Source organism: Dryas octopetala, chromosome 1 (genome assembly GCF_963921425.1).
Source record: "Dryas octopetala chromosome 1, drDryOcto1.1, whole genome shotgun sequence".
NCBI classification, from domain to species: domain Eukaryota; kingdom Viridiplantae; phylum Streptophyta; class Magnoliopsida; order Rosales; family Rosaceae; genus Dryas; species Dryas octopetala.
Window position 1 is genome coordinate 19,273,674 of NC_141366.1, and position 23,240 is coordinate 19,296,913.

Below are 23,240 nucleotides of genomic sequence, written 5' to 3' on the forward strand. Positions count from 1 at the left end.
TCATACTTAAGTTGCACTAGTGCTGAGATCATAGTTAAAATTATATTGTTGTAACTAATTAAATTAAGTCTGATTGAGATTTAGTGATGATTAATTTATAATTTATAACTTAAATATTTATAAAAATTATACCCTTGGTTTTATTTTAGGATTATTTTTGTTAAAGTCCAATTCATAAATTAGGCTGATAACTCAGTCCATGTGCTACAGGAAATTCCAGTCTGATATACTTTAATGAGAAGCGCGCCACACGGAAGGCACTGAGCACTCGGCACTGTTGACTGAGCCCTCAACAATTGTCATTATACAACAGTGACAATTTGAAACTGTCTATAACATAAAAATGACTATTACTAATTGTCATTGCTTGACAATTGCAATTTACCCATTTTAAATAAAAAACACGCCGAGCGCTCGGCACCAAGAACACCAAAAAAAAAAAAAGGAAAACTTCCATTTAGGTCCTTTAATTTTACAATTTACTAATTAAAGCCTTATGACTTTTAAAAGTCTAACTAAAGTCCAATAATATTGTAACCATGAAATGGTTACATATTATTGGTCCATTAGTTTCTATTTTTTTCACACTACAAGACGCCGAGTGCTAGGCGGCCATTTTCAAGTATTCGGCAGTGCATTTTTACTTCTTTCTCAAGCCTTGGTTTGTCGGTTTTATATTAAGTTTTAACTATGAGATTTTGGGCTCCAGAGTTAAAACCTAACATGTAGCCTACACAAACTTTATTCTATATCCTAGGAAGATCTTAGATGAACTCATACCTTAAACCCTAAAAAAATAAAAAAATAATGACATATTTATTTGACAAGGCAATGGTCAAAGAGTTTTATTTGGAAAAAAAAAAATATAAGGTTTTTTTTTTTCCAAATAAGAAATGTTAGAAGAACTAAACTCTAATTTTTCAAAAAATAAATAAATAAAGTAGGCTTTATTTATACAAAGTGTACATATTTATTTGAAGGGGGTGGATCCATGGCACATCATTTTTTGCACAAGTTTTCAATGAGACCTATTTCATATAGGATTTCAACGATCTGAACCGTCTATCTTTTAGGTATCTATTAAAATATCATCATTTCAAAAAATTAGGTAAATCGAAAATCATTTACTTACAAAAATTCAATGGTCAACAAAATAAACACTTGAACTATTGACCATTTAATCTTGGCTCAATTACAATTTACCCTTACGAACTATAGGGGTGATTTCAATATGGTCCACAAACAAAAAAAATCTTTCAAGCGCGTCCACCAGCTTTCATAAATCATGCAACGTTAGTGTTTCCGTCCAATTTTCCGTTAAATGATTACGTGTCTTTGCTGACTGGATTTTTTAATGACGTGGAGTGCCATGTGGAAAACAAAATAATAAAAAATTACAAAACTTAAAAAAATTTGATTTCCTTTTCCTCTCTCCTCCTTCATCTCTCTCTCTCCCTCCTTCCCCCACCCAGCCCCGGCAACCCTCCCCCTCCTGCAGCCACCCTCTCCCCCTCAGCCCCAGCCTCACCCCGCCCCTCTTCTCTCTTTTCTTTCTCAATTCTTTCTCTCTTCACTCTCTTTGGCCACCCCACCCTCACCACAGCCCCTCCTGACCCACTACCTTCCCCTCCCTATCACTGACCTTCTGCACCGGCCCACCACCACACCCGTCCCCCATCGCACTTAGGCATTAGAGAGTTTTTTGCAGCACAATCCCTCGAGAAAGAGAACATTTTGGCAAGGTAAGTGAAAAATTAATTTGGCAGTTTCGCTCCACTTCAATGTTCAAGCTTCAATTCATTTATTGTTGACTAAATTCTTTTTTGAAGAATTTTTGGATTCAACACTGGCCTAACAACCAAAGACTAGAATAAACTCATAAAATTAACAACAATACCAACAAAAAAAAATGATGTTACATATTATTTATCGTTCTTTGTGACAAAAGGTGGAGATAAGGAGCGTGATTTCAACACTTTTTCCTCCAAACTAATTAAGACCAAATTGTGACTCTAACATCTGCTAGCGAGCTTCTACGTCTCCACTAGGAAACTTCCTAGCATAATTCCGCATCGTCTCTCTATGCTTTTTAATTTCGTAGAATGATAATCCAATTGATCAACTGCGCTCAGCTATTGTAAACTTGAAGATGCAGTACTTCTATTTTGAATAAAATTAATCGAGGAGAAAAAGGAGTGTGTACTTCTAGTAAACTTGAACACCCAGTACTTTCTACCATCCCAAGTTCCCAACGTCAGCTAGCTAGGTAGTAGGTGGCTTGACACTATTGATTAAGCGACTGCATCAACTTTGTACAATTGTTGTGGTTAGCTTTGAAGAAAATAAGGAATCATCAGCAAATAATAAATAGGAGCTTTGTACAATTTCTTGCTTTCTACTTCACCCAACTTGTACCTATACATTATAAATAAGACTTTTAGAGGCCTAAATAAGTGTAGATGCAAGTAAACCCGATTAGAGCTATTGCTCTTCTTTGTGAGATTGATTAAGAGAAAATTCTGCAGTTCTAAGTGAGGATTTGGTGTATTATGATTCTCCATTGAGAATTGGGTTTGATGAAGAGGGAATACTTTGATCAGGAGTTGCTCAACAATATGAGGTTAAGCATTCTTGGTGGAAGTGATTGGAGTAAATAGGAGGTACAAATGTAGGCACTGCTAATTTAGATGTTTTGTCACTGTCTTGCTATAGTTGATTGGACCTAAGACACAATTAACACTGTTGGATGTGCTCAGGGAACTATTACCTACTAATGTCAAACGGTTAATTGCATGTGCTTAGGTTTAGTGGCTTAATGCAGCAAATTTCACTCAGGTTGGTGCTTAAAGGAATCTGAAAATTCAATCTCATTTACTGCTACTACCATATTGTTGGTCTACACTTTATCCCTCCTCCAAGGTACAAAAGATCCCCACTCACTTTATCGATCGCTACTGCACTTGGGCCAAGAAATTGTAAATTATAACCTCTTTTCCAATTGATTTTATAAAATCAAAAATTGTAGTTTGGTATTTTCATTGATAAAAGAGTTACAATTTGCAATTTCTTGGCCGAAGGTAAAACAGCCATAAAGTGAGTGACACATCTGCAAGATGGGGGCCGGGAGGGCCCCTTATATAGAGAATGAAAGGGGGTCTTCCCTAATTTGTGATGCTTCAATGTTAATATAAAAGTGTAGGCCAACAATATGTCAACATTTAAGTCTATCTGTCTATGTAGTAATTATTCCATTCAAATCAATCAAGATGTTGTAGAAATAGATTACATGTTTAAGAAAAAGGTGAAGTAGCTAAATCACTAGTGGAAACTCCAAATAAAGGTATTCATTTTGTTGTCTAAATAACATAATTTTTTGGGATTAATGTCATTTTGGTTCTCAGATTATTACATTTGTATCAGTTTAGTCTCCAAACTTCTAATTTGAAAAATTGATCTTGACTTTTTCAATTTTGTCAATTGAAAGTATTTCGTCAATTTACACATTTTTCATCCAAATTTCTGTTTGCATATAGCACCATGTGCCAATCACGTAGGGTCCTTTTTTAGGGCAAAATGATCCATTCTATTTAGATCTTACTCTTTTTTCCTCATATATATTTTTTCCTCCTTCATTTCTCACTAAATTTGGATAAAAAATATGTAAATTGACAAATAATCTCAATTAACAAAATTGAAAAAGTCAAGATCCTTAATTTTTTAAATTATAAATTTAAAAATTAAACTGATATAAGTATAATAATTTGAGAACCAAAATAATATCAATCCCTAATTTTCTTCTTGATGGTCATTTTCCGATAGGTAGTATTCTAGCCCAAAAAATAGGCTTCGAACTCAACTACCAAGCCATCCATTTAAAGCAGCAGTGGCTGTCCATGACCATAATTCTCTTCAATCTATTTTTTTTAGCCATAGTAATTCCTTTTCTTCAATCACTTTCTTTATTCAAAACTACAGCTCATCAAGCACGTATACAATTATAAAGGAATAATAAAAATATTATTCTCTTTTGTTTTTAAGAGTATTTAATGCACTATTGAAGAGTATTTTGAATCTTTCTTTGTTACAAAGAAGATTAAGGGAAACAAGAGGTTGGAAGTTGGAATTCTGAGATAAGTCCTCACATTTTACATTTTTTCTTAAATATAAATGTGATAAGAACTGGATATAAATTGAAGCATCCAAACATTTAATACATGGTCCCAATTCAAATGTATGACATGGTAATGCCCTAGTTGACAAGCTACTCCATGCTATGTCAATTGTCAAAGGAATTTTCAATTCTCTATTTCACGGATTGGACCATTAAAGACAAGCATTAATTAATTTAATTTAAGAATATTTATAAATATTACAGTAAAATCTTAATTAGTCTCTTCTAAACTTTGTAATGACAAAAAACTCAAGTTTTAAACTTCTTTCCATCATGTATAATTTTAAGTTGAACGTTTTTTATTTTTATTGTTGGTTCTTTATATTATTATTTAAATGTAAGTATGACAATGTTACTAAAGAAATAAAGTGTTCCAATGCTTTACTCGGCGAAAATGATATCTGAGCACTTAAAAGTGGACTATTTTTTTTATTTTTTATTTTGTACATGAACCTCATTTGGACTTGTGACCCAAATTATTAGCCCCACAGGTTATTTTAAAACAAAAAAAATATTATGATTATGTCTTTTTCTGCCTTAGTGCATATAATGGAACCATGATATTTTCTTGTGCAAGGTTATTTTAACAAATATTTCACAAAACAAATTGGTAGATTAAAATAAAAAGAAGGTATAAAATAAGAGTATTATGTAAGATTTGTGAGATTACTTAAGTAAAAAGTTAGTAATACCATAGGATAGTCTAAAAAGAAAAATCTAAACTTTTATATGTAAGATGTCATATTATTGAACCGCAAAGCTGAATCACGCATTATAATTTTCATCATAAATGAATATAAAAATAATATTTATATAAATGCTTTTTTTGTTATATATACATATAAAAATAAATAAAACAACATAAAAAAAGTATAATCATTTAGAAACATATTCACTCTAATTTTGTAAGTTAATGTTCAACACTTTCAACCTTGATACTACATAAATACACCGTTTACCTTAAAACATAGGCCGACTTATCATACTTAAAAAAGTACGTTAAAAAGACTTTTTAACGTCAAACATTTTAAATGAGTTTTTTTTCTAAGGCCATCATCAAAGTAAACGAATCAATTATTTGTTGTATAATTAATGGTTAAGATTCACAATCAAATAAATGTCTAAGAACTAAGAAGACAATACTATTTTTAATGAATAAAGACTTACTTGTGCTAAAAAACTGTTGCTTAATATTTTGAGAGGAAGATAAGGCATGAATAATTGCAATTTAATTAATGAACAGTGATTCAGACCATCATGGTCCATTATGGTTATTGGTTAACGATTCTTGAGTCCATGTGCATATAATAACTTAATAAAAGACCATAAACATTATCAACTGAAAACCCATCACTCTCAAGTCTGATCCGTGGCTTTTCACATGAGGTAAAAATCAAATCAAACAGTACAACACTAATAGAAACAAAGGAAGAGCCAAAGCAAAAGAATCGAAAAGCAGCAAAGCAAAGCAGAGGAGGAGTCCCATTGAAGCAGCCACACTCTTTTTCTAAGGTAAATTTCGGTTTTCTGAAGCTCTCGACACATATAGATACACAGTAGTACATGCATATAAATACTTACACAGTGCACAGTGTGCCACTCTGTAATGGAATTAAATGCAAGCGTCCACTTCCTCCATTCTTCATCAGCTTCTCTTTGTTTTTCTCTTTAACAAGTTCAAATTTTTGATTGGTTCCAAACGTTCAAAGTCTCTCAGACTCCGATCTACTCCAGCATTGGAAAAACCCACAAATCATCTGCGGTATTTCACGCTAATCTGAGCAGCAAAAGCCACCACCGAAGCTCACAAACTTCGTTTACTAGGGTTTGCGTGAGAACCCAGAACCCAAAAAGCTCTCAACTTCTCAGAAAACAGTGGAAGTGAGCTCAAAACGAAGGGAGAGATGGATGGTAGGATGAAGAAGTACCGGCAAGTGAGTCCTGAGAGGGCTAAAGTTTGGACAGAGAAGTCACCCAAGTACAATCAGAGTCGCAAAGTGCCTGTGGTTTACTACCTCTGTCGAAATCGCCAGCTTGAACATCCCCATTTCATGGAGGTTACTGTGACCTCTCCTCAGGGTCTCTACCTCAGAGGTAATCAAATAATAATGCTGATTTTTTATTTATTTAAGTGGGCATTTTGTTTTTCTTAATTTCAAAGATTTTTTTTAATTTTTGTTTGGTACAGATGTGATTAATAGGCTTAATGTTCTGAGAGGCAGAGGCATGGCTTCCATGTATTCATGGTCTTCTAAGAGGTGAGATTCTTGTCCTTTTGTTTACCCCAAATTTTTGGAATTGGAGTTTTTTAGACAGTTTTTGAATGTGAGGTTTGTTGCTTAAATACTTTGGTTGATTGAATGAATGCAGAAGCTATAAGAATGGGTTTGTTTGGCATGATCTCTGTGAAGATGATGTGATTATTCCAGCCCATGGAAACGAGTACGTCCTCAAAGGTTCTGAGCTCTTTGAAGAATCAGATTCTGGTAAAACCGGTACATGATTCATTTTCTCATTGTTTGGTTGCTAGAAAATGAAGTTCTCGATTTCAAACTTTCCATTTATTTGCACCCCAGAAAATAGAAATGGAGGACTTATTAACCAATATTTACCATTCCATGGATGAGAAATTCGAGACCCTAAATCTAATTACTTTTTCTATCCAGATCATTTCAGCCCCGTGGCAAGCATAAAAATCCAGAACTTGAAGCAATTACCAGAACCATCATCTTCTAGAAGCCAAGAAGATTCTTCATCGTCTTCGAGTTTGAATGGAAAGGAAACAAGGAATTCTCAAGAAGATGAGCTCTCTCCTCCAGTTCAACGTCCAGCAGGCTCTTCCAGTGTGTCTCCAGAGGCTGGAGTTGGAAAGGTTTCTTCTTGGGGTGGTTCTCTGAGCTTGACAGAGTACAAGGTGTACAAGAGTGATGGCTTAGCTGATGCTTCTACGCAGACTGAAGAAAATGTGAACAAACCTCAAGCCCGAGAAACATGTACAAGAGGTGTTTCCACTGATGATGGGGCAGTAGAACCTGATTGTAGTTATTATCAAAACCAAGTACCATGTGCGAAAGAGAACTCTGAGATTTGCAGTGATTCAGTTTCCCCTCCTCCATCTTCCTCTAGCGCATCTTCATCGGGTGGGAAGACCGAAACTTTGGAGTCACTTATTAGAGCTGATGCTAGTAAAATTAATAGTTTTAGAATTCTTGAAGAGGAGGAACTTCGAATGCCAAACAATGAAAGGCTCAAGGCTACTAATGTACTTATGCAACTCATCTCATGTGGGTCAGTATCAGTGAAGGATCACAGTTTTGGTTTTATTCCAACCTACAAGCCCAGATTTTCCCATTCCAAATTTCCTTCCCCATTATTCTCCACTTCAATTATGGTAGGCGAGCTAGACTGCCTATCAGAGAATCCAAGGCTAATAGGTTTGAGACGGGAAGATAAAGAATATTTCAGTGGGAGCTTGGTTGAGACTAAAGTGCTCAAGGAGGATGTTGAACATACAGCTCTAAAACGATCATCTTCATACAATGCTGACAGGTTAGCATAGTTCCTAAACTTGTCTTTCAATTGTTTTGGACACCTTATGTTTTTATCTCCAAATTTCTGCTACTCAGTTATGAGTGATTCATGATACAAGTATTTGTGGTAATTTGCTAACACTTAATTGTAAAGTCGAACCAAATTTGGTCAATAACATACCTAGTATGATGAAAATATGAAGTTCAGGGCTGTTTAAATTTTTACATTTCTAGTTTCGCTAGATGGTGAAAGCCTGGGATTCTACCAGAGTTTTGAATTTTCTTAACTACCTTAAAGAATTAAGATGTTTCTGAATTCTTAAATCACATTAATCAGTTAGAGAATAATGATGCTTTAAGACGAATCATCCTTCCTAAGATACACGAGTCTAGGGCCTTTAAACATTCCAAATTGTGTCTGAAGTTCTGAACTGCTTGGGCTTGTCTCACTTGGATGTTTTTTGATTCTTGCTGACTGCAAGCTCGTTTTGAAGTCAAAAGTTTGGTTTATTAGCAAGCGTAGTCTGATCAGTTCAATTAGGCTTGTGAACAACATCCATGTTAGATCAGTTCAAACAGTTGGAAGACTTGAAGTGACAAACCTGCTAGAAAAGTACCCGAAAGTAATATATGAAAAGTTAGAAATGTCTTATCAGAAAAAGAATAAGTTACAAATGATGTTAAATTATATTGGATATCATGTCTCCAATTCATGATTTGGTTTTGTCAATATTGTTGAGTTTGTATGTAGTTAATTACTTGCTTCGGTTTACTTTAGTAGAAAGGATTTTTATTCTTTGTCATAAAAGGATAAATGTGGTCAACTAATAATTATGACAACTATGAGATGGTTGTCTTACTGTGTTGATAACATAATGTAAGGGAGAGTAGAGAAACAGCTGCGCAATGCCAATGAGTATTGAAAGTTGAAACTTGGATGATTTCAAGGCTTGAGTTATAGAGTCTTGGATTGGGTGTAGTACTCTTGTTACTTATATAATTCTCTATGTTTTAATGGATTTCTTTTCCCTTGTCTATGGATATAATCATGATTCTGCTGAGTCACATTAAATATTGTGGTCTCTTGTATTGTATGCATGATTTATTTTGTTAGTGATCTTTGTGATGAATGTGAACAAAAAAAATAAATTAACAAACCATAAAATCTAATCGTGTTAGATCAGATGCTAGCATATCATGATTTTACTGTGAAATATAAAATTATGTTAAAATTAAATCATATTCATTTCTTTTCTTTTTTATAAGAGAACCAGATTCATTTTGAATGCCAATGAAACAAATTCAAGGGGCTACAGGTCCTAGGTCCATCTAATTGCGTCTTTGGGAGTTTCCCGCGATTGGGATAACTTAGTCGAGTATTTTGGGGTTCTTGCTATGAAGAATTATGTGGGTACTCTTAAGAAAGGATTATCCTCTGGTTTAATTTGTTGATTGAGATTTATTTGCATCTGGTTGGAACCAGGTGGTCAAAATGCCAACTATCTATGTTTCTGATACCAGCATTTGCAACTATTTATGCTTCAAAATTTGAATGCTAAACTTATCAACTTGCAGGAGTTGTAAGAAGCCGGATTCAGTAGAGGAAAAAGAGGAGTCGACCTCAGGACGTTCAAAATGCATCCTAAGATCAATCAAGGCTTCATTGAACAAGCAACCACGAAGTGAATCTATGAGATCCCCTATTTCTGATAAACCAAGGAACTCCTCAGATGGAGTCGATGGTGCACGAATCAATACCCCCAGTGTATCCAATGGATCTAGTAAAAGAATCACAGAGCCTTCCTCTGCTAAAAAACAATCAAAAAGGTTGGATTCTTTTAGAGAAGAGAAGGAGAAAGTGATCAAAATTGAAGAAAGTTGAGTGTTGACTCCTCCCATTTTCACATCGGTCATATTTATTACTATCCTCCTGTTTTTCTTGTCAATGGTTGGTTGACATTTAACATTTTGTTTATTTTCCTCCTAGCAGGCTTGCTTCAGGAGCTCGGGTTATAATCCAGTCCAGAGCACCTTGTGATACAGCCACAGTTGGCAGCTAGTAGACACCATTGCTAGGATACAGTAATGGGTGGTTATTTCAGGTCGTTTGAATTTCAAATGATGTAAACATGTTGGCGGGTGAGGCAAAATGAAATTTTTTTTGTATATCTGAAAAGTAAAAAGAAAGGTGCAAGTCACTTATTTGCAGAGGGGGTTGGTAGGTTAGGTGTGGTCCAGGTGGACCTACTCCTGAGTTATGGAGTTGGATTTTTGGGTCAGGTTGCTCAAATGGGTTATACCTTTTCTGTAACTGCAGTGGATTTTTAATTTTTTACATTATCTTCTTCCTTTTACTGTGCTGCAGCCTGCTTTTGTTTCAAAACAGTTCCTCTTGCAGCGCATAGACTTTCATATTGGGAAAACTCAGCATCTCATAGGATTCTCATTCCCATGCCCTGGCCTGTTGTAAAGTGGTTTGACTCTCAAAGCCAAAAGGCACTTTTGACTCTCATTTCTCAAAGCAAAAATGTCTCTCAAAAGGTCAAAGCAACTTACTTTGGAGTTTGGTGATAGTATTTACTATTTAGAAGTGAGAGAGCTTCACTTTTTTGCTTGTTGCATGTCATATATAATAATCATGTCATTGCTCCTTGTCGCCTAGTATGTTAAAAAATAGAGTGGTCTATTGGGAGTAGCAGATTTCTAAATTGTTATTTCTTGGTTATCTAGTTGGTTTGTCTAGATAGTCTAGAATCTAGATCTCTTCTTTTAGGACAAAGTGGCTAGAGGCAATGGGGCATGTGCTGTAAAACAAGTTGTAATGACGTGAGAGTGAGACGACTTTAATGTGTTGCTCAAATTTTAGTTGTAGAGGGATAGAAGGAGCTGTGCGAATAAATGAGCTGTCTTGGGGCTTTTCCCTTGAACTGGTGCATCTCTGATTATTTTTATCTTGCTTTGTCAGAGCAGAGGGAAGCCTTGAAGATTGAGAGTAATGTTTGGTCACTGAAATACACCAACTTTGGGGGCTTACTTAAAAGCTAAAAGACAAATAGGCCATGAATGCATTTATAATAAAGTGACTGTTGAGGTACTGATGACTTGGTGCCTTGGTGGTCATGTCCAGAGTTTTAAATGTGTAACTTAGTCCCTATATGCAATGTGGCAGCACATGTTGGATTTTATAGTCCCATGACATATTGACATGTAAATATGATGTAATATGTGTAAAAGGACAGATGAAGGAACTTGTTATCTTTTTGGTGCACCAACTTTTCATAAATGCATTGCACAGAAGACTGAGGAGGATTGACCATGACCAATTGTTTTCATAGATTCTCTGAATACTGTTATGTACAAGAATTGGGATCTCTTACTTTTATACTGGGCCAGACGTGTATGCCTCCTAAGCCCAATTAGAATAGCTCCTACCCAACGTTTGTAAACTTGTTATTGGGCTGCATCTGACCAAAAGAAAAACTTGTTGGGCCGTGAATGAATGAAGCTTACTACGTGCCTGTTAACCTCTCCACAAGGCTTGAAATTCAGGAGACTTTCATTGTTTCAAGTAAATATGTGAAGATTGTTTTTTTCTTTTTTCTTTTTATATTTATATAATAATTATGTAACGTGTTTGCAGTTAAATTGAACTGATCCTTTTGTATTTATGAAGTTTGCTGTGAATTTTGAAAAATGTAAATGTTGTTTCATTTTTCTTTTTAATTTTCAATATTGGGCCAGCCTCAAGTTGAGAGCAAATGGTACTGAAGTTGGTACCGAACCATCCCGAACCATATGGTTCAGGTTTGACATGGTATCATTTATGAAATTGGTCATCCCGTACCGAATTAAAACTCTGGTATTGGGAACGGGTTGAGGTCAATACCGACTCATCCTATACCATGCCTACCCCTATTACATGCGAACGCAAATTTGACTCTTAAATATGATAGGTTCACTTTTCATGCTGGGCCACAACCGAAGGCCTAACAACATAGGATCCAACAAAAGCCCAAACAGATTACTAACAATTCAAAATAACACATGGGGAGACAAACCCAACAAACTCAGAGGGCCTGGGCTTCAATCTAGGCGCCTGCCCTTAAATAAGTATTAAGCTGTAGAAAATATCAATTATACATTAATCTTTTTAAAAAAATTTAACAATAAATTTAAAAAATGAATGATTATATGGTAACTACATATTGTCCATCACATTGCATACACATCGCGTGTGTCAATGCATCCAGTATAGACAATGGAATCCAACTTCAGCTCATCTGCAAAAAAAGCTTGTGATGAATCCCTACTTGCAAATGTATTACAAACATATCGTTGCCAAAATTTTTGGAGTTACAATTCTCAGCAAGAACTGTTTCCTCCTGGAAAAGAATGGTTAGTTCATTTTATAGTCTTTGTGAATCAGTGGTCATCTCACCATCTCAGCCACAGTTGATGAGGAGCATGATGTAGCAGCAGGACCTCCTTGTGTCTGTCTAGTATTGTAGGACTCGCAGTTGACACATTTGTGTGCCACAACATGAAAATTGACTTCACATCTGGCTCCACAATCATTGCAGAGGACCCAGACCTGTTGTTTGCAAAAGTTGAATTAGAGATACAAATGACTAGTTGCCTGCACTGAGTAATCATAATGGTTTAAACCTTACTTTTGGCACTTACCATTTTGTCTCTGTACATATGAGGCATTGGAGTTGAGGCAATCTACATTAGAATTTTAGTTAAAAAATTGTTAGGATCTGAACCACAAGTTCTTGGGTGTATGCTCCTAATCATTTTGGAAAAATATAAGCACATGGAGATATGAATAGTTTTGTAGATGGACTTTGAGCAAACAGGGCATGAATACCTGCAAAATGTAGGAATAACTAAGTACACAGTAGCTAAAGATTGGCTGAAGGATAGATGAAAAACAAACAGGTTCTTCAAAAGAAGAAAAATAAGGAAACAGGTAATCCAAATTTTTTGAAAAAGGCAATAATATAAAGTCCAAAATTATTCTGGAGGCTTTTCTCATTGCATTAACGTAGGTAATATTGCTTCACTGCTTTACACATGTGACAACAAATGAGAACCATTGATCAAGCTTACCAATGATGCTTCCTCATCTCTTTCAGACATTCCAAATGTAAAGTGTGTCCACAATGTAAGACGTTAATATCTTTCATCGAGTCAAATAGAAACTGCAGTCCACATTGGAAAAATTTATTACATTGAGAATCATAATTTTTTTACTAAGTAACTTGAGAACGTCAGAACAATATTAATACTTTGATTACCTCAAAGAAAATTGGACAGTTGTGGTGCATTGCCCTTTCTACACAACGATGATCTTTCAGTCTTTCACTGACTTAGAGTAGCAACATCCTAAAGTAAAATTGCAAGATATACGAAAACTCGGTTAATGGGGAAAAGCCAAAAAGGGAATTGAAAAGAAATTAAAGGAAGTGGGAAAATGTCAACTAGGGAATAAGCTTATTTCTCTCTTACCACATGTCTTACAATGGAAGAAATTTTCCTTGCCTCCAATTCTGTTTAGGCATACCAGAAAAGAATGACATTAAGAACAATGAAGAAGAGTATTCAAATTCTTTTACGCATGAACACATGAAATGAAATTGAAACTTTACCTGCATATTCCACATTCATCACAGTGGAATTGATCCTTCAAAATCTGCAAGATGTGACAAATTTGTTTGTAAGAACTTATATACAAACCAGGACACAGAATGGAAAACAATAAAAAGTGCACTTGAATTAAACTTCATTTTTTTCTTGGGGTGGGGGTTTGTTATGTTCAGCTGAACTTCAAAAAACTACTTTGAAACTTACATCATCAACTTTAAAAATATTATTTTAAAAACTTACATCATCGTCAAAGAATTTGCATATTGAGCAAAAGTACTTTCCCATGCAAACCCCACAGCTAACACAATGTTGCTGAACCTGATAGAGTTTAAAGATGATAACTCTAAACTGTATTTAAGTTTTGGAATTAGATATTGGACTAACATCTTGTTCTGTACCGCATAGGGAGCAGATGACCTGAAAGTCAGACAAAACAGAGTAAACTTAGAGACGAAATTGAAAGGAAACAAAGACAGTAAAGCATATAGAGGCTAGGGTAATGTTTTCTTGCTAGAAAGTCTAACATGTTATGTTGCCAGACTATCCATATGGACCACCCATTCAAACAAAATCAACCTGTCAAATATTATCCAGTTTTATTCTACATGTCATTTTATTTTCCTCAAGACTAATGGGAAGTCGAAGTCTATGAGATTGACTACCAATAACTAAAGGATTATCCATAAAGCACAGTACTTTCGAGAAACAAAGAACGAGCGTAAGGCAGAAACTGAAATTGAATATCACACACATAGACCTAAGCAGAACAATGCTATTGCAATGCATTTCTCTTAAAAGAGACCGCAATCATCTTACTAATTATGTTGTTTTTTATTCCATTAGATTTCAAATTCAAAAAGGAACAATATCCTTTAATCTGATTACAATTGAAAGCATAAAACACAAATAACAATGTAATTAGAATGCATGCCAACCTTTTTAACCTGATGACGGGGAATATCATGTTGGTCAAGAGGATCAACATCTAGGGAGTCCTGTTCGCAACAGATTAATCAAAGAGAAATCCATCAGCTATGAATATAAAATTCCTTTCAATGGAAAATTAGATAAAAGAAACGCACCTTTGCTTCATTATGATAATGCCTGCAATCGAAAACCTCATCACAACAGGGAGCTCTGATCCTGCATCTCCTTCTATAATGTGAGCACCTAAACCCCACAAACCCAAATAAAAAACAGAGAAAAAAAAGAGTCAAATTTTGAATCAGAAACCTGTAGAAGCAGAAGAACCAAATTCACAATCAAAAGAAGAAGGAGATCAAAACGTGACAAACCCAAAATTGCCGGCTCTATAGCAACAATTATATTTACTATTAAAATGCAAAAAATTAAGTTATGGATGTAACTCTCTCTTCTTGATTTTTTGTGTTATATGTTGGTTATTATTAACATGTTTATGGAATGAAAAATACTTAAATTATAATTTTTTTAGTAATTTATGTACCAATTGGCACTGAAATTAAAAAAAAAACACTATAGCGTGCTACAGTAACAGCGTCAGTATAGCACTTTTACTGTAGCACCGGGTTTTTAAAAAAGTAGGCCGCTACAGTAGTTCAATGTAGCGGGTGAGTCAGATGAATAGTAGATTTAAAAAATGGACTTAGAAAAAAAAAACTTATGTTATTAATACTATACTTACATGTATAAACTTGTTGTCCACCCATATTATAACACGTAGATTAATTACACTGTGTAACGGTATTACAGTTATACGTAATAATTTTCTCTATTATTGATACTTTAGTTCTCCATAAACATCAGCATTCCTTCTAAGTCGTGCGCGAGGCCTCGAATCTCAAGAATTTGATGGCATAAAAAGGCTTATGTCTAACAAGTAGGCCACAGAAAAAACCAAACACTTATGGCATGTTTACTAATCCTTAATCGGGTTAGAATGAATTGAATTGATGAGGAATTAGATTGAGGAGGAGTTAAAATTCGGATTCTCATTGAAGCTGTTTACTAAACTATCTGGAATAAGAGTAGAAATGATATTGATTTCATATAAGATGTTTACTAATTCACTTGAATCGGATTTGAAACCAATTTGATTACTAAGATGCCCTTGTTTTAAATAAATTAGGTTGGGTTAAAGTGAATGGGCAAACTTGAAATTATAGAAATAATGTGAGGGTATAATGAGAAAAAAAATAGACTCCTGATGAGTTGTTTCTCGAGCAATCAGAATACCACCCACATCCAAGAATCTAATTCCTCTGAAATAAGAAGTTGAATTTCTGATATCATGTGGGCCCCACTTGTGTTTTTATTCCCATATGGTTAGTAAACACATGAGTAATCCGTAATCAGAATCCAACTCCTTATTTTGATTAATTCCGATTACGGATTAATAAACATGTCATTAAGACTAAACATGCACACCAAGAAGCTCATAAGCAAACACTTCTAGAATTTCTAAAGCCTTCCAATTACATTCATATATGCACTATATATGAAGCCATGCCCAAGTACTCTAAATAAGCCCAAAGCCACGTTCTCTTAGTCTAGCTTCCTACCAAAAATAACTCGTTGCATGCAATATTTTTAGGTAATTAAGCTCCATTTCAGCCATTTCCCTTCCATTTTTTATTAGATAAAATCCCCTCTGTTCTGCTACATGCCCTAAAATTTGCCTTTTCACCCTTTGCTCATCTATTCCTCTACCTGCAAAGCTTCATTTCTGCCATAAGCACTATGACCCACCAAAGTATGAGCAGCACGCAGCGTGTCGTGAGTGAAAGGGGAGAATCCATGCTCTGCTATTGTGAAAGGTGGTGGGTTCTCTCCTTTCACTCACCACATGCTGCATGCTTCTCATACTTTGCTGGCTCATGGTGCTCATAGCGGAAATGTAGTTTTGCAGGAAGAGGAATAGATGAGCAGAGGGTGAAAGGGTAGATTTTAGGGTATGTAGGAGAACAAAGGGATTAATTTTATCTAATGAAAAATGGAGGGAAAATGGCTGAAATGGAGCCGGGAAGGGTTTTCAACCCCACGTTGCTTGGCGGGAGAAGCTGGCGTAGGGCCGATTTGGCACATTGTCAGTCTGAGGCGCCACGTTAACTCTTTTAACGACAAGCTAGATGGAGTTGATGGAATAGAAATTTTTGCAAAAAATGAAGTGAAGTTCGGGTGGCAAAGTGAGAGAATTTTGTGTGACAAAGTGAAAAAAAATGTATTTGTCAAATATCATTGGTGCGAGTAAGCCCAAAAAAAAAAAAAACATGAATATATGTTAATTGTTAGGTCTCTTGCAAGGCACTAGGTCCTATGACTTTAATGGCACAACTTACTTGTGGAATATTAATACACCACTACAAGACAATAAAATACACAAGTTTAAAAAAAATTTAAACTCAAAACAATAAAAGATTATTATTTTCAATCAATTGGCGGGATTGTGGAAAAATTATTATGTACAACTATTATAATGTCGATTATGTGGTGTAACTAATTAATGTGTTAAAATATAGGTGAACGATATATTTATATTTGTAGAGCATATTTTTAATAACATTCACTTATATATTATAACACATGAATTTGTTATACTATGTGATAGTATAACGGTTATACAAAATAATTACTCGAGATTATAGGACTCCAATGCACATTTTCTCTCTCTCTCTCTCTCTCTCTCTCAAAGAGTTGCCGACCTTCATAGAACCACTGGAGTGGCCGATGAGGTATATATCCGGCCTCCAAATTGGTGATCGGAGATTTTTTTTTGTTGAAAAAATAATAGTTTTGTTTTTCGTTTTTACTCCCAACAAACAATTCTGTTTCATCCCGAAACTTAACATCATATGGTAGGCAAATTTTTCCGAAAACACTAATTTCCTCGCCGGAAAAATAAAATTTACTTTCCCTTTTAGAATTAGGATTAAGAAATAGAAGATTGCGTTCATTCAATTTATGCAGCTTAGGTGGTCTAATCTAAATCACAAGTTTCTATATCCAACAGCTAGAGACCAAGAAAACAAGAAAAATATGGGTTGTGAACTTGTGACTATGCATGAATTTTATGTAGGCTTCAAACAAATAAAGAACAAGATTGTGGATTGCGGCATGCATCCACGTTTGTCCTAATGAGGTGTCTTTCAAACTTGTGCTGTGCAACACATGCACAACTCAATGCATTGTTGATTTTTTGTGTAAATTTAAAAATGACAATAAACAATGACATTAATTAATTAATAGATTGCATTAAGCTTGATTAGTTTCTTAGTAGAAGTTGATGCCGTCATGCGTCATGCCTTCAGTCATTTAGTGCCAACATGACATATTGACTGATGCAAGCAAGAAAGCTCTACAAGTCAACAAACATCTATCCCTTGAATATTTCAAGAGAAAATCTTGTATGCTCAGTCATTTTCTCACTTCCAAGCCATAATAACATATATATTAGATGGGTTAATTGGATATTAATCCCTCAAACTCTTTTTTTAAAGCCTCTAACCCATTGATTTTTTAATTCATAGATTAAGCCCAATTTCAAAATTTACAGACACCTAGGATTAAAACGATAAATTATTGTGTATGACCGTAACACTATGTGATATGATGACGTGATATTACCAATTCACTCAAATTATAACACGTGTATAATAATTAATTTTTAAAACCCTAAAATCTAGGGAAAAAACCCTTAAAATCGTCTATGTGTTATAATTTTAGTGGATTAGTAACACCACTTCATTATGCTACGTGGTGTTACGGTCACATACAATAATTTTTCAAAAACACACCTAAAAGTATTTATAATTACAAAGTCTGTCATTGTCATTAATAAGAGTAATGAATTAAATTTATAAATTTTGGAGATTTAATTGATAGATTTTCATGATTCAGTGTCATAAATTTTATTCATAATTAATTCAAATCAACAAAAAAAAAAGTATGTACATAAAATCATTGTAGATATATAAAATTTACACAAAAAAAAAAAAAACAGTAAGTGCATAAAATTAACACGAAAAAAAAGAGTAGGTGCACAAAATAAACACGAAAAAACTCAGTAGGTGCACAAAATAAACACGAAAAAAACTAGTAGGTGCACAAAATAAACATGAAAAAATTAGTAGGAACACAAAATAAACACGAAAAAAAAGCTAGTAGGTGTACAAAACAAGTATCTTAGTTAATCTTATATTATTTTTTGGGTGGTTTCGTATTATTGTTATTATATAAATTTGATATTAATTATGATATAGCAAAACTAATTTTCAAAATAAAAAAATGTTCAAAGTTGAAACAAGTTAGTAACAATAATATTGGTTCAATAAAAAAACTGAAATACTATTAATTAATGGCGATAAATAGCATTAACTACTCCTAATAGTTCCTAAATAGGGTAAAGGGTATCTTAAAGAAACAACAAACTTTTAGTTTTAAATTAAGCCGACTCATCCAACAATATAAGGAAAGTTGCTTATGTGGACACTAGTTAAAGGGTTAAACCTCCCAAAAAAAATTATGTTGGGTTATAGTTAAGAAAAAATATATTTCGGGTGGTTTATCCTAATTTACTATTAGATATATGACTAATTTTATAAAAAGAAGATTGTATATGAGCATTTTTTTTGGGTGTAACGATAACTATTATGAATGTGGTCCAATTATAATATGTATATATAAATTTGATTATATTAATAATAAGGTCCATTGATTTTAACTACTAAATTTCAATAACTTTTTAGTTTAAGTACCAAAATTAAATAACATTTTAGATTAGGTACTAGTTGAAAAGTTAAACAAAATAATAAAGTAAAAGGTATTACAATTAACAAATATTACATCACATACCACTACAATAAAAAAATAAAAATAATATTACATCACAAATATTACATTAATTTATACTATATTGTATTAAAAAAAAAAAAATCCAGTTACAACTTAACTGTGACTGTCTTGGTAAATTGAAAAAAACAACTCACACTACTATACTATGTATTATTTTGAGTAAAAGTATTATTTTGACCTCTATTTATACTATATTGTAGTATAATTTCTCTAAAAAAATTTCAATTAAGTCACAACTTAACTGTAACTGTCTCACAACTTAGATGTAACTGTCGTTCAGTCACAACTAAATTTGAAGTTGTGAGTGTCGTACAGTCACAACTAAATGTAAAGTTGAGATTATATTAGCAAATTTTCAAGAAAATATAAAAGCCTCAAGAGCAATTTTGTCAAAATCTTATAAATTTTAACTAACACCCATCATATGTGGGCTAAAGGACAAAAATGTCAAATGGAAAAGCTCAAATCAAAGTGGCTAATATATTTGTGACATAATCTAAAAAATTACATTTAAATTTGGTAGTTTAATTGAAATATTATATAGTCTTCATGCTATACCAAAAAATTATTGGGATTTGGTATTTAATCCTAATTTTCTTTTAATAATATTACACGTACGTATTATAATTTAAATAAATTTATAAAATTATTTTTTCAATGTATGCAACAGTAATATGCAAAAATTGCTCCATTTAATTAAGTCATTAGTACTAAAATTTCTTATATATATATATGTGCCATGGTGGTGGCAATGGCGGCTGCCACCACCATCACCACCACCTTCGTTGCCGCCATTGTCACCACCCCAATTTTTGCTACCACCATTTATCTCACCCAAAGGTCATCACCTTTACTAGGGTTGGGTTTGAAAATCGAAAAACCAACCAAACCAAACCAAAAAGTCATGTTTTGACAAAAAAACAAACCAATTGACCAAAAGTTGAACCGAATTGACCATCCTTTAGGTTCAGTTATGGTCCTCAGAAAACCGTGAAAAACGAACCGAACTGACCGCTTTAAGTGAAACACTGAAACGACGCCATTTTGGTTGGTTTTCATCCCTAACCCTCTCTCACCTTCTCATTCTCTCGTTTCAGACTCACTCTCGATCTCATGCATCCCTCTCATTCTCTCGTCTCGCGACTCAGCATGCAATTAGCAGTGCGACCGTCCTTCTCTCGTCGACTCAGTCTGCCGCCGCCGTCACCATATGCTCATTCTCTCTATGATTCTCCTTCATTCATTCATTCTCTCTCTCTCTCTCTCTCTCTCTCTCTCTCTCTCCCCCCTTTTCTCTCTCATTCTCCATTTTTATTTTCTCCCTCACGGCCTCACTCAAACCCACCCCTCCCCCAAATCGAAACCCAACCCACCCCTCACGAAGTTTGAAGTCAATTAGTCAGTCTTCCCCCAACCCACCTCTCTTTTTTATGTTTCATCTCCTTCATTTCCCCCAACTTTCAAAATCAAGTATGAAAACCCTAATTTTTGTTAAATTTTTTTCAATGTGATTTTATGAATTCAAAATTTTTTTAGAAAAATCAGCCCACTAACAATTTTGTTTTTTTGTTTTTGTTTTTTTTTTTCTGGCAGTTGACAATGTTGACTTGAGGAATTTGAGGAGTGAGGACTGAGATTGCTGCACGCTGCTTTGCTTTGGGTGACTTGGTGAGTAGCTTCAATTTGGGTAACAAATTGTGGGCGTGGATGAAATTATTCTTACATCAAAATTGTGATTCAATAATTTACCATATATAAGTTAAGTAATTTTTTACTAATAGTATTAGGGATTTTTGTGATAAAACTCAATCTATAATTCTTGGGTATACGTCTAGCCAAAACACTACAATAGACCTAAGCGTAGTTAAGTTAGACGTGAAAATATGGAGTGTGTTATCCTATATTAGAAAATTATAATCTTGTATAAATACTTATAAAGACCATGTACTCTCATTTTAATGCCAATTAATTTTGAATTAGATGCTCTAATTTCTTTCATTAGGAACAATATCGATGCCATAGTACGTACTGATTTGTTATCCAACTAAGTGATATCAAAACCAATAGTACTTTAGCTGCAGGTGATTTGTTATCCAGCTGGGACGTCACACACCTCATTAAAGGAGTAGTAGGTTACACACGTACACGTACTTCTTATTGAATGTGGTTGAGATTCATGGCTAACGACTAATGGGGCCCTGTTGTGGTAAAACTTTCAGATTTGTTGAATCAAATTTAGTAATGGGTTTATGCTCATTAATTCTTTGCCCAAAATTCCTTTAGTTAATTGGAGTACATAAAGTTGAGGCTTGAAATATTATTTCATAAACGAAATTTTAGAGCTCCCCATCGGTCGGTTCGGATCGGTATTGAGGCTTACCAAACCAAAACAAAAAAATTCGGTATTTTTCGATTCAGTAATTTTTGGTAAGCTTTAGTTTTCGGTTCGATTTCGGTAATTTTGGTATCGGATACTTTCGATTTATTTCGGAATATCTTCGGTTCATTTTCGGTTTAATTATAATAATACTAATTATTATATACCAATATAAATTAAAATTTAATCAAATATGATGTATAAAATATAATGTTTGATGAATATATATTTGCACGAATAGTATTGGTAGTTTAGTATAGTACTAGTATTAATTGCAATAATATTAATATTAGTAATAATATATACTAGTATAATTAATTACTTTAATAATATGTATTAGTGCATATCCTATTAATTTAGTATGTATATATACCGATAAATATGAGTATATATATATGAATTAATTATCCTAAACTACATACTAGTTATTGTTTTTAACTTGTAGTACCATAATCATTAAAATGTAACAAACAGGTCACTATATTAAGAATCAGCAACAACAAAAACTATACACTCTCTCAAAACCCAGCACCACCCAATGTCCCGCCACCACTCCTCCACTTTCCCTTCTTGCTTCCGCCCCTCCACCACCACCAAAACCACCGACCACCACCACCCATTGCCATTTCCGCTGCCACCGCCCATCTTTGGCCACTCCAACCTGACCACCTGCCTTTACCACACCGACTTCGCCCTCTTCTCTCTCACCTGGTCTCGCTCCTTCCTCGGCGGCCGCTCTCTCCACCTCAACCTCCTCCACCACTCCTTCGACTCTCTCGCCCCTTCCAACTCTTTCTCTTCTCCTCCTCCTTTCCACCTCCACATCAAACCCTTCATTTTCTAGAAGAGACATGGCTCCAAGAAGTTCTCCCCCAACATTCTCATCTTCTGGGACCTCTCCCGAGCCCGGTTCGGGTCCGGACCCGAACCTCAATACGGGTTCTACATAGCCGTTGTCGTCGATTCCGAGATGACCCTTCTCGTTGGGGACTTGAACAAAGAAGCTTATGCCAAAACTAGAGCCCATCATCACAAATATGCAGAGACTTCTCATCCTCATCCTCAACCCCAAGCTCTGGTTCTGAAACGTGAGCACGTGGTTGCCAAGAAAGTCTACACCACGAAAGCAAGATTTGGTGGGAAAATCAGAGACATCGAAATCGATTGCGGGTACAATGACTTCAGCAGGCTCAGTTTCAACGTCAACGGCAAAAATGTTTTGCAGATTAAGCGTTTGAAGTGGAAATTTAGAGGAAATGAAAGAATTGAAGTCGATGGGGTTCCGTTGCAAATCTCGTGGGACGTTTACAATTGGCTTTTCGAGAACGACATTAACGACGATGGGCACGTAGTGTTCATGTTCAGATTCGAAGAAGAGGAAGACAGGGACAACAACAACAACCAAGTGGGTCATTATGAGAAGTGGGAAACATTAGCAGGAAAGTGTTCTAGATCGAAGCCTTCTAGATCGAAGCCTTTTAGATCTGCTCTGACCAGTAGAGTCCTACTTTGATTTCTTATCAGTAGAAGGTTCTTGATTTTTTTTTTGTTTAAGCTTAATTTCTGAAACTGCAATTTATGGAACATTGCAAGTGAACTGAAACTGCAGTTTATTGGAGTTGCAGTTACTAACTGCAGTTTCTGAAACTGCAAATGAACTGAAACTGCAGTTTATTTGAGCTGT

At 34.6% G+C, this 23,240-nt stretch overlaps 1 protein-coding gene and 2 pseudogenes across 3 annotated transcripts; 2 read left to right on the forward strand and 1 right to left on the reverse strand.

Moving 5' to 3' along the window:
• The first annotated feature begins 5,613 nt into the window (after positions 1–5,613).
• On the forward strand, positions 5,614–9,909 carry LOC147298890 (UPSTREAM OF FLC protein (DUF966)). 2 transcript variants are annotated; one of them, XM_086245813.1, is made up of 7 exons: positions 5,614–5,683; positions 5,881–6,265; positions 6,360–6,429; positions 6,542–6,657; positions 6,838–7,720; positions 9,277–9,578; positions 9,692–9,909. In XM_086245813.1, the coding sequence occupies exons 2-7, from the start codon at positions 6,076–6,078 to the stop codon at positions 9,715–9,717; spliced, it is 1,587 nt and encodes a 528-aa protein (XP_086101939.1). In that variant the 5' UTR covers positions 5,614–5,683; positions 5,881–6,075; the 3' UTR covers positions 9,718–9,909. The 2 variants fall into 2 exon arrangements, with proteins under 2 accessions (XP_086101939.1, XP_086101944.1); XM_086245818.1 differs by lacking the exon at positions 9,692–9,909 and having other exon boundaries at positions 6,542–6,666; positions 9,277–9,583.
• A 2,271-nt stretch (positions 9,910–12,180) lies between these two features.
• On the reverse strand, positions 12,181–16,052 carry LOC147298891 (E3 ubiquitin-protein ligase RZFP34-like; annotated as a pseudogene). Its single transcript, XR_015119826.1, has 11 exons — positions 16,039–16,052; positions 14,433–14,583; positions 14,286–14,345; positions 13,735–13,767; positions 13,591–13,668; positions 13,353–13,396; positions 13,213–13,253; positions 13,002–13,089; positions 12,814–12,905; positions 12,385–12,571; positions 12,181–12,292 (listed from the first exon to the last, which is right to left on the reverse strand). The product of XR_015119826.1 is annotated as an E3 ubiquitin-protein ligase RZFP34-like (transcript).
• Positions 16,053–22,074: 6,022 nt separating this feature from the next.
• On the forward strand, positions 22,075–23,069 carry LOC147298892 (uncharacterized; annotated as a pseudogene).
• Positions 23,070–23,240: the final 171 nt, after the last annotated feature.

Excerpts from the sequence above, each read along its gene's own strand:
- LOC147298890 (XM_086245813.1), top strand. The coding sequence starts at position 6,076 with ATGGATGGTAGGATGAAGAAGTACCGGCAAGTGAGTCCTGAGAGGGCT. Across the intron at positions 6,658-6,837 it reads CTTTGAAGAATCAGATTCTG|ATCATTTCAGCCCCGTGGCA; the intron begins GTAAAACCGGTA and ends TTTTCTATCCAG. Across the intron at positions 7,721-9,276 it reads TCTTCATACAATGCTGACAG|GAGTTGTAAGAAGCCGGATT; the intron begins GTTAGCATAGTT and ends ATCAACTTGCAG.